The sequence below is a fragment of the Myodes glareolus genome, chromosome 3 (assembly GCF_982192425.1).
Source record: "Myodes glareolus chromosome 3, mMyoGla1.1, whole genome shotgun sequence".
NCBI classification, from domain to species: domain Eukaryota; kingdom Metazoa; phylum Chordata; class Mammalia; order Rodentia; family Cricetidae; genus Myodes; species Myodes glareolus.
The window spans coordinates 82,651,185-82,663,304 of NC_142028.1; the positions used below are offsets into that span (position 1 = coordinate 82,651,185).

Below are 12,120 nucleotides of genomic sequence, written 5' to 3' on the forward strand. Positions count from 1 at the left end.
AGGATGGTCTCTTCCCTCACTTTGTTCCAATTTCTGCCACAGGAAATGTCTTGACTATCTGAACAACCTCCGTGTCACACCAGTTTCTTTTTCTTCCTAACCCTGCATCACTGGTCACAGCCACATGATATATTGTGCTTACTGACATTTTTTTTCTCTGTGAGAGCATTTTGTCTCCTCAAGGACTCACTTGCCACTTGCCTTTATCAACATAAGGCTTTCATAACAAAATATCATAGAAACTAGATGGCTTAACCAAAATTTATTTTCTTACCATTCTGGGTATTAGAGATTAAGGCTCTAACCTTTTTAGCTTCTGTTGAGGAATCCTTTCTCAGCCTAGCACCTGCTCTTTCTTTTTGTCCTCTCAAAGCCTTTCTGTGGCTTTTTCTTAATAATTTATTTACTGTTATTTCATTTGCATTGGTATTTTACCTGCATGTATGTCTGTCTCTGTGAGTGTGCCAGATCTTAGAGTTAGAGACTGTTTTTAGCTGCCATGTGGGTACTGGGAATTGAACCCAGGTCCTCTGGAAGAGCAGTTGGTGCTCTTAACCACTGAGTCTTCTCTCAATTCCATTAGCCATTTCTCTAGTCCCTTTCTATGGCTTTACATTTAGAAGAAAAGATTCTCTGCTGTCTGTGACCATAAATATTTTGATTGTATGTTTTTTATTTTCTCTCTTGTGACAGTGTTGCATCTTGATTGATTTTTGTTATAGTATGAGAGTAAAGAATCCAAATTCATTCTTTCTTTAATGTGAATTTTCTATCTTCACAGCCACATTTGCTGGATCTCATAAGACTTGGACTATAAGTTAGAATTTATGTGGGTATATAAGACTTTGTCTCATTAGGGCAGTGTAGAATGTATTTAATCTTTAATCTTTTTTTTTAAAAAAAGTATTAATGGTTTAAAAATACTGGAGTTTGGGCTAGAGAGATGCCTCAGCGGTTAAGACCACTGACCTGCTCTTCCAGAGGACCCGGGATCAATTCCCAGCACCCACATGGCAGCTCACATCTGTCTGAAGATCCAGTTCTGGGCATCTGACACCTTCACACCAATGCACATAAGATAAAGTTAAATAAACCATAAAAAATGTTTTAAAAAAATACTGGAGTTCATAATTCTAGTCAAAAGTCACCCTAAATCATGAGGTACACATGCTTATTTTAGTGACATATTTCCAGATCTTAGTCATGGTCATGTGTTCAAACAAGTTAGAAACAACCCTTGCACGTGGCACCGTACACACATACTGTGATTTGTGTGGGACAACAGGACCCTTTTCCTAAATCCTTTTGAGTTCAGTAGTATCTGGTGCAGGGAGCCTGGACACTGTTCTTGTAGCTAATCTGATCAGCTATGCAAAGTAAGAGACCAGCTGTCTACAGCTTATGATGGATGATAAAGCATTAAAGAGGTTGTGTGCTTATGTGTATTTCATGCACCTCAAAAGGCAAATGAGTCTGATTTAGAATATCCTCTAAGATAGCATATATGGAAAAAAAAAAACAGTTTGAGGGAAAATTGTCAAAGTAGTTCATTTTATCATACAGGAGTTAGAAGTGCTGGGTTTTTGTTGTGCTAGAATTTGTGTTTTTGTTGAGGTTGGGTCACTTGTAGCTCAGGCTATTCTCACACTCAGTGAGCTGAGCATGAGTTTGGGGCCTGTGCTTTGTGTTGGCCGTGTTGGAGCTACAATAGTGTGCTGACATTCCCAGTTTGTACAGTGCTGAGGACCACACTGTGGTTTCCTGTAAAGCTGGGCTACATCCCCAACCCAGGGTTTTGTAGATGAAAGTACACGAGTGATGCCAGTAATCTGTAACAGACTTCTTAAAACTGATGCCAGTAATCTGTAACAGACCACCTTAAAACTGATGCCAGTAATCTGTAACAGACCACCTTAAAACTGAGTCTTAAAATAGCTTCTACTCACTACTTCATCCATCCCTGTGTTGTGTTGACATCACTGGGGGCTGGAGGAGCTGCTTTTCTTTATTTTAAGACTAATATGATTAATCAATCTCTCTCTCTCTCTCTCTCTCTCTCTCTCTCTGTGTGTGTGTGTGTGTGTGTGTGTGTGTGTGTGTGTACCATATGAATGCACGAGTCCCCTGAGGTCAAAAGAGCATCAGATCCCCTGAAACTGGAGTTTTATTGAGTGCTTGGAACTGAACCTGAGTCCTCTGGAAGAGCAGGAGGTGCTCTTAAGCTAAGCCATCTCTCCAGTCCTAAGGACCCACTTTGAAGATGGCTTACTTACATGGTGCTGGTGGTGGTGTTGGGGAGAAGAGTTCATTTCCTTTCTCTACTGTCTTTGTGCCTGCCTGGGCCTCCTCACAGTGAAGTCATTTCCAAGAAAGCAAGGCAGGTTACAGTGTTGGAAATCATGCATAACTTTTGCTCTTAGTGGAGATAGTCACAAAGGCCTACATAGGTTCAGCATTGGAGAGAATATGATATTTGCCTAACAACAGACCATTTTGGCATATTTGATCTCCTATATTTTATATTTTTAAAGTCTTAGGGAAAAATCAATTTACTGTTTAGAAACTAGAAGAAGAAAAGATAATGTCATAAGTTTATAATCTGAGCAGAAAACTTGAATTTTCTTTCTCCATAATTCTAAATGATCCATATTTTTAATTTTTCTATTCAGAATTTTTGACTTTAGAATTTCAGGTGTGTAGTTAACTCTGTTTTTTACATAAAGGGGAAAGTACTAATTTGAGTTGTGTAGATATTAAATGCAGTTACTCTCGGAGCTTTGTAGAGAATGTGTGTGCTGGGCCACGAGTTCCTAGACCTCAGCTAGGCTGGCTAGGACAGATAGGACACAGCATTCAGTCACAGAGTTACATAACCAAGATCAGCAAAGAGAATAGCACAGAAACAACACCCAGAAAATCAGACACATACTCAAGTCTTCCCTAGTGAAATCCTGTATGATGCGCCCAGTTCCTGCAGTGACAAACCATTACCAAGTGTGAAAAATCCTGTTTACTAGGGAAGCTCCTTAGAGACACTGTGCCCAGGTTTCTACTAGAGGCTCATCAGTAGACCATGCTGTTTCCACAAGAGGCTTAGTGAGCCACTCTTTGTATTCGGGACTTTGAGACAGAGGAACTGCTGCAGGTCTGCTGTAGTAGCTCTTCTCTGCATATGCACTTTAAAAAGTGATGCCAAGTCTTCAGATTCTTCCTGATGGACACTTTGATGTCTAGGTTTCTGAAAGTCTATATTAATAGATAAATTTTGGGATACAATTTGACCATTATGTTTAAAACAAAGACCAAAGATTGCCTTCTACTGAGTCTTCCTGAAAGGACAGTTTAATACATTTGCATTTTGTTTATATGTTTTATCTGCATAATACTTGAGGATGCTTGTGTTTATGCTTGTTACTGTGGAATTACTCTTTTACACTACTTGTGTACCTGACTTCTCTTTGCATCACTTTTTTGGAATGTCTCCCAAGTGTCTAGTGGAAAAAAACAAAGACTATAGCTGTTACCTTATCTTATTCTGAGTCTCTGATGTCTTCCTTTGGTATTGCATGTCCTAGTTACAGTTTGACTACTGTGACAAACACCATGACCAAAGGCACCGTGGGGAGGAAAGGCTTTATTTCTTCTTACAACTCTCAGGTCAGACTCCATTGCTGAAGAAGTTAGGAAGGGAACCTGGAGGCAGAACTGAAACAAAAGCCATAGAGGACTGCTGCCTACTGGCTTACTGTCCATTGTTTGCTCAGGCTGCTCTCTTACACCCCCAGGATCATCTGCCTGGGTGGTACCACCATCAATCATTAATCAAGAAAATGCCTACAGTCTTGTCCACAGGCAGTCTGATGGAGACACTTATTCCGTTGAGGCTTCTCTTCCCAGATGTGTGTAGGTTAGTGTCAAGTTGACAACTCTATCTAGGACACTGCATTACTTCCCTTTAATTTAAAAAACTCAGTTTTAGGGGGCTGGAGAGATGGCTCAGTGGTTAAGAGCATTGCCTGCTCTTCCAAAGATCCTGAGTTCAATTCCCGGTAACCACTTGGTGGCTCACAACTCTCTGTAATGAGGCCTGGTGCCCTCTCTGGCCTGCAGGCATATATACAGACTGAATCTTGTATACATAATAAATAAGTAAGTAAGTAAATAAATAAATAAATAAATATTAAAACCCCTCAGTTTTATATCTAACTTTTCTCCCTTAAATACTTTCCTATATTTTCTCTTTTTATCCTCATAAAAACTCTGAAATAGGTACAATTTATGTGAGTGAATGTGAAGAAACCCAAAAAATGTAGTTTTTTTGAGGTTGCAGTATTCTAAAAGTACAACAATCATACAGCATAATCTTTCTTAAAAATTAATTAGTGAATTTTATATTCCAGCCTCAGTTTCCCCTCCCTCCTTCATCCCAGTCCCTGCTCTCTTCCCCCGTCCCATCCCACCTCTGTCCCCCCCCCAATCCACTCACTCCTCCTTGTTTCCTTGATAAGAAAGAATATCAACAAAACATGGCACATCGAGTTGCAATTAGACTGTACGCCTCCTCATGTATTAAGGCTGGTCAAGGCGATCCAGTATGAGGAGTAGGGCCTTACAAGTCTGTAACAGAGATAGCCCCGTTCCTACTGTTCCAAGACTTCCCGAGCTGCACAACTCTGATGTATAGAGAGTAACTACGTCAGTTCCCTGCAGGCTGCCTCGTTGGCTCAGTCTCCATGAGTCCCTATGAGCCCATGTGAATTGATTCTGTGAGTTTTCTAGTAGTGTCCTTGACCCCTCTAGCTCCTACAATCTTTTCTCCTTTTCTCAGAATTCCCCAAACTCCAACCAATGTTGGCTGTGGGTCTGCATCTTTTTCCACCAGTTGCTGGATAATGCCTCTCTGGTGACAATTGGGCCAGGCACCAATCTGGTCGCAGGAGATGGCCAATTCAGGCTAAAGGATTTTTGCTTCCTCAGATTTTTCTGAGTATGTATTTCCTCCAAGAGATCTTTGATTACTTTCTAGATGGTACTCACCAGGAGATGCTTTCCCATGCCTGTCTATGCCTGAGAGCATCCCAGAAGACTAATTCTTCATCTTCACACCCAAGTTGGGCACAGAGCCTGTTAGAAGGCAGGTGGGAGGGAAGAGTGCAGAAGGGTTCAGGGTTCACCATTCAAAGTCTTAAGTCCTTTTTCATGCAGTTATGAGGAAGGATTTTTGTGTCACCAACTTTCCACCACTTTCTTCACCCCTGAGGTACACACAACCTTGCAGAGGCAAGACAAAATGGTAGTTATGCAAGAGCATGAACTCTTCAGGGAGGCTGCCTGTATTGGGAGCTTACCTCTGTCACCATCCACTGGTGATAGTAATGCTGCCTGGGGGCATTTGCTGCAGTTCAGTTTGTAAAGTGTCTGCCTAGCATGCACAGAACCCTGGGTTCCGTCCCCAGCCCCATGTGAACCAGGTGTGGTGGTGTAAGCCTGTAACTGGAGACAAGGAGATCAAGAGCTCAGGTCATCCTTTGAGTCCAGCAAACAAGCAGGCTCAAACAAAAGAAAACAAAAAAGAAAAAAAGCACCTGTTACAGGGTTATTGATGGAGTAAGTGAATGTACATACAATACTTACCAGGCAGTGTTAGCTATTACATCATCACTCTGTGGATACAGCTGTTAAGTTTACTGAAATGAAAATTCGAATATATCTCTAGGAAAGTATTGATGTAATTCTGAAGTCATAACCAGATATATGAAATAATGAGCATCCTAGGTTTTTCAGATCATGGTTCAGACATGCCTGTAAAGTACACTAGATAGAAGTTTAGGGATTGTATGGAGTTGGCATAACTTATTGTAAAGTTGAAACTTAGAAATTTTGAGGGTCTCTGTCCTTATATCAACATATCTGCTTTTAATAGTTGCTATGAATGTCAGTAAACTTTGGTGGGATACTTTGCTGAGCTCCAGTCAGTGCCTCTGTAGAGATAGCTGTCATGTTATTTTCTTCTTGGTTGTGTTGCCAGTGATAGAAGTGTGTCTGGTTAGGAATGAATACCACATGAAATGAAAGCTCAGTGAAAGCAGAGAAGTAATGTTCTAACTTCCTCACTTACCTAGTAAAGCAGAGAAGTAATGTTCTAACTTCCTCACTTACCTAGTAAAACAGAGAAGTAATGTTCTAACTTCCTTACTTACCTAGTAAAGCAGAGAAGTAATGTTCTAACTTCCTCACTTACCTAGTAAAGCAGAGAAGTAATGTTCTAACTTCCTTACTTACCTAGTAAAGCAGAGAAGTAATGTTCTAACTTCCTTACTTACCTAGTAAAGCAGAGAAGTAATGTTCTAACTTCCTCACTTACCTAGTAAAAGAAGCTTTCTTGTTAGGAAAAGTACACGAGGCATTACTGAAATGTGAGAGTGAAGTTAATGTCTTTAACGTTTTTCCCTAAGGACCAGAGTAATGCGGAGCAGCACGCAGATGGAATTATAGTAAGTCTGATGTGGTCTCTGTCCCTTTGCTCTCGCAGCGCGTGATCACCAGTCATGTCAGGAGAAACCTGAATTTCCGTTCACTTTCAGCACAGACTCCTCTCTTCACCTGCTCACTGCTTTTTGTTTAACTCTTGCGATTTTTCTCGAGCTCCTAAAGTTGACCATCTTTCAACAATCATGTGGAGGGAAAATGGCAGTCTTAAAATTGTGCTAAGTCTTGGTTCTGTGACTGAATTGCTTTGCATGTGTCAGCTTGAAGGTCACTCAGCTTCACAGGCATCGCTCACAAACTGCTTTTCTTACTCAACTTTTTTTCTCAGATTGAAGCAGACGGAGGGTGTGCAGTATTGAAACATACCTTCATCTATTAAAAATATATTTATGTCTATATGTTCCTCTTGTTTGCTTTTTAGATTTTATATGTATTTGTCAATAGTACTGTGTTGCATAATGTATTCTTGGTAGAAAAAATAACATGGATTCTTTGACATAGTTATTTTCTTATGCTTCCTTAGCTTTTTACTGTTCTATTACTCTTAACATTCTATTTATAAATAAGAAGAAATTTCTGGCTATATTTCTTAGCTGGTAATAAAAGATTTTAATGATATATAGCTTGAGGGCTGGGTAGATGGCTCAGTGGGTTAAATGCCTGCCATGAAACCACGAGGACCAGAGTTTGGGTCCACTGTACCCACATAAAGGCATGGTGGCATGCATCCATAGTCATAGCACTGGGGGTACAGGAGAGACCTGTGGGTCCTGTCTCAAAAAATATGGTAGAGAGTGCTAGAAGAAGGTAACCATTGTTGACCTCTGGCTTCTGCACACAAGCACATGTGTGTACACATAGGCACGCTCGTACATACACACAAAAACAAGATCAGTAGTTTTATAGTTTTAGTGACTTCTGTTGACTATTGCTAATGTAGAGCTGTCAATGTACCTTAGCTGAGAGTTCTTGCTTAGCATGCGAAGCCCTGAGTTTGACCATATTCCCTCCCCTCAACACATCAACTTGATGTAATGGTGAAACCTATAATCCTAGCTCTCAGGAAGTGAAGGCAGAAGGGTTAGGAATTAAAGGCCACCCTCAGCTTCATAGGGAGTTTGAGGCCATCCGGAGCTACATGAGACTGTATCTCAAGAGAAACAAGAAACAGTAAGCAGCCTCTTTACCCTAATATTCAGTGCCAGTTTGTCTAAGGCCTGGAGATGACACGGTTGACCCTTGACAATCTCCTCATGGTGCCTTGGAGGGCAGAGCTTGTGGCCTTTACATCTGTTTTAAAATGGGAAGGTTCATTATCTATAGGTTTTTAAAATCTTCTTTAGACAGTAGATAAAGGAATCATTTTTAAAATATAAATAAATATATTGGGATTTTTAGTTGTATTCAAAGTGTAAGCCCTGGTGATTGGCACACTACAGCTGCATGGCATCAGCACAGTGCAGTGTAGTCTGCCTTGTGGACAGGGCTATGTGCATGGTCCCCAGGAAGACACCTGTACAGATGCAAGGTTTGGTTGTTTTTAATCTCTTTTCCCTTCAAAGATAATTCATTGTATATAAACTAGACAGAGTTTTAGAAAGCATACCACACATGTTTAATCCTTTGCAATTTAAGAACATTGGGAAGATTCATATGTAGAAAGATTAAACTTGTAGAAAACAATCTTGAGTCTTTTTGTATAAAAGTTTTCTTTCGAAGGTGGGAAGCCGTGATACAGACTGAGAGCTAGCTACTGCTCTGGCTATGTGGTAGTCCTGCCGCTCACTGTCCTCGCCTGGCCTTGGGGTTGTCATCCAGGACAAAACCTAAGGCTTGGCTTCTGCATGTTAGTTATTTCTTAGATTCTTTAGTGGGAAAATAGTGTGTTTTCATTCATGTAGATCAACGTATTAGTGAAGGGGACTTGCTACTTTTATGAATTGTAATTAAATATTTTTAGAGATAGAGGTTTGTCAGAGAAATTGTGACCTACATGTTGAGTCCTGCTACATTAGAGGCTATATAATCCAGACTCTTGTTCCATTTTACTCACTGAGGGAAATTGAGCCCCAGAGAGAATGAGAGGTTTAAGTACCTCAATGAATTAAAATTTCAGGTCTCAGTTTCAGTACATTGTCTACTTCCCTTTGCTAGATATTTGATTATTTAAGATTATTTTTATGGTGTCATCTGTAGGTGTCCTTTGCTTTTTCAGTTAATATCTGTGGTAACTAGAATCAGAAATCTTATGTTCAAATTATTTAAGAAAATGAGATTGAATACTTTTTAAAACAGAGAAGGGTTTTGATAGCCTGACAAACAATTTAGACATTAAATGACAATACTTATAAAAAAAAAAAACCCTCTACCATTATCTCAGTTTTTGTTGCTAAGTGGTTTTTAAAGTTTTATGGATACAATTGGGGATCCTTCAGTAGCAAAAATATTATTTAAACAAACCAGGCATGGTAACAAACATCTGTATTCATAGCATGATGGAAGCTGAGGCAGGAAGATACATGCTGAGTTCCAGGCCATCCTGGACCACAGATTAATACCCTGTCTCAAAATCGGACCTTTTAATTAATTATCAAATTAAATTTACTCAGACTACCTCCCTCTTTAAAAAACAAAGTGAGTCTGGGCAGGAGTGGCACACACTCAGAAGACAGAGGCAGGTGGATATCTGTGAGTTAGAAGCCATCCTGGTCTACATAGTGAATTTCAGGACAGCCTGGCTACAAAACAAAACAAAGAACAAAGTAGCATGCTGTGGGATTTGGGTTAAAGTGCATCATGCTGTCAGAATTAACTTCTTGATTTGGAATCAGAGAAGTCTAGATTTTTGTCCTTACCCTACATGGTGGTCACTACATGTTTGAGCACCCAACTCTAAAATAAAGTCCTCAAGGAAGGCGTCTTCCCATGCTCAGTCCAAGGCCCCCATTGTGGGTGTGTAGTCAGACACCTCCGCTGCGTGGTGTACTGCTGCATAGGAGATGGGGTCCCAGTGATTATCTCATGACTGCTGTCATGTTTATAACGGGCAGTACTGTGGTGAGATAAGGGTGCGGGGCACTCAGTGGAACCGAGCTGGTGTTTGCTTTCTTGCCCTGCAGGTTTCCCACTTAGCTTCTTCCATGACAGTGATTCACTCATTCTTCCTTTCTATGCTTCACTGGGAGGAACTCTTACACCTCTGTATGGAAAAGACACACTTCCCTTTGTGTTTTGACCAACTTACCTATATCCTATCCTGTGGATTTTGCTGTTAGAAATGTGGCATTTTATTGTTGGGGGGGGCAGCATGAGAACAACATTTAATTAAAAATAACTCTACTGTGTTTCTTATCTCAGAGTACTATTAATCCTGTAGATGCAATATACCAACCTAGTCCCTTGGAACCTGTGATCAGCACAATGCCTTCCCAGACTGTCTTACCTCCAGGTACAGTATTTGGAACCATGTTTCAAAGAGTATTAGATATGAAAAAATTAATTTGTTTGATAATCGTAGTACTGTCAGATTTTTTATATATTTAAAAAATAATAACCATCACATACTACCGCTGAAAATGAGCTGGAAAAAGAAGACAATATCTGGGGTAGGGGTACTTTTGAGGTCGACGGAAGGAGTTTTGGTTATTGGAGGTGGAGGACAGCACAGCAGTGAAGGTGTCGGTTTGCCGATAGGACTGAATTCTATGACAGCATTTGTAGCTGAGAAAATGGGAAACTCCTGACCTAGTTAGTGTAACCCAGCAATATGCAAATGTGGGATATTCTTTATCATTCTGAACAATATAAATATTTTACCACAGTAGACATTAATGAGAGGGAATATATATAAATTGTTTATGAGGCCCTACTATTTGAGAGGAGACTAGTTAATACTATTTAAAGAAATAAAATTAACAGAAGCTAGGTATGGTGGCTCATACATGTGGTCTTAGCACTCAGGCAGGAGGATCCCCAAGAGTTAAGCTAATAGTGAACTCTTTTCTCAAAAATTCATTTGTTACACCATACATTTCTGTGTTCTTGCAGTGACTTAGTAAAACCACAGGCTATGCTGTATAAAGAAAGGGAGGTCCTTCATAAAGAGACCAAATGAAGTCTTTAATGAACTTCTGCTCTAGGATGAACTTCCATCACTGAGCACTAACAAGGGAGAGTGCGCCCTGTGTCTGATCTTACAGGGCTTGAGTGTCAGGTGCACACTGTTGTCAGAAGCCTTACTGGTTTTACAGAGCAGTTGTGCTGGGTGTTGGCCACTCTGACCACTTGTGCTGATGCCGAGAGTGTCAGTTACTCTGAGAGGCTCAGAGATCATAAAGTGATATAGCTTGAATTTGACTTAGTATAGAAAAATCCAGATCTAGGAATTTTATATTCCAAACAATTGCATTTCTAACTTATTTCACATATTCAAATCTAGAACCTGCTCAGTTGTGTAAGTCAGAGCAGCGTCCATCTTCCTTACCTGTTGGACCTGTGTTAGCTACCTTGGGACATCATCAGACTCCAACACCAAATAGTACAGGTACAGGTTTGTGTGACCTTTATTTCTTGTGACTTTCCATTAATGTGGGATTGTGTTTGGCTTCTAGTGGGGAAAAGGATGAAGAAATGTAGAATTCCTTCTCGAAGTGGGTAACTTTGTGATTGAACCAAGAGCACTAGTAATTATAATTTTAATTTTTTAATGTAGGGCTTTCTACCCTTTACTTAGGGCTCCTGATTTAATATTAAAAAAAACAACAATAGCAAATTACTCACTTTAGACTTGAACATTTTCTCAGGGAAAAGGCATCTGGTGGTATATACGTGCAGATGGAGCCAAAGGCCTTGTTGGTGCTCCCCCCCCCATTTACCTGTGTGCACCTGCACCTCGTGTGTGCAGTTTTGTTCTCCCTCTGTTCTAACTCAGTGAAGTCGTGTGTTCCTGTGCCTGACTGTCATAACAGAGATGATTCAGAGTTTCCTGTGTTTACATGGTTCAGCAACATTCTTTTCCTAGCCGCCTGGGTGGTTGTTACCTGTTTGCCCACTGATGATTAGGTGATTCTAGTAATTTCTTTGTAGGGCAATACATCAGTGATTCACCTTTTAGGAAACATTTGGTACTCCCATTCTTGTCAGTTTTATATTGTTAACTATGTCATTTTATATTTTATTTATTTATAATGGTCTTTGCTCTTTCTCTGATTTGCAGGGCTACACCCATGTTAGATATTAGATTTATTTCTTCCTTTAAAATTTGCATTGTGTTACCTGTAGAACCAGACTCAAGGAAGTGTAGTTACTACTTCTGACTCTGTCCAACCAGGAGATTTAAAAAGTGTAAGTCCTGGTGAGCAGGTGGGATCTTGGCATCTCTTGTCACTCCACAGACACTTTCTTGGTAGAACTTTTCTGTGTTAACGGTGGAAAATTATCATGTGACTTTAGCCCATATTAAATTTTGGGCAATGAGTGGTGCTGAACTTGGACCTTTCATATTTAACAGCATTAATGCCTTCTAAATTTCAAAGAAAGAAATGAGTCAACAGCAGTTCGTTTACTTGGGAAATGCTAATAAACAGCTTCATTGAGGTTAAGGTTTTCTTGCCTTCTGTATTTCATGGACTA

General features: G+C 40.0%; 1 protein-coding gene across 10 annotated transcripts in view; it reads left to right on the forward strand.

Moving 5' to 3' along the window:
• Positions 1 to 12,120, forward strand: part of Osbpl9 (oxysterol binding protein like 9) — a 142,873-nt gene that overhangs the window by 101,564 nt on the left and 29,189 nt on the right. For 4 of the 10 annotated variants that reach the window (XM_048453356.3, XM_087904751.1, XM_087904750.1 and 1 more), the window contains 3 exons: positions 6,456 to 6,494; positions 9,847 to 9,937; positions 10,928 to 11,038. In XM_048453356.3, coding sequence (XP_048309313.2) covers positions 6,456 to 6,494; positions 9,847 to 9,937; positions 10,928 to 11,038 — 241 coding nt within the window. The remainder of the gene's footprint in view (positions 1 to 6,455; positions 6,495 to 9,846; positions 9,938 to 10,927; positions 11,039 to 12,120) is intronic. The other 6 variants (XM_048453357.3, XM_048453361.3, XM_085686399.2 and 3 more) reach the window with 3 other exon arrangements.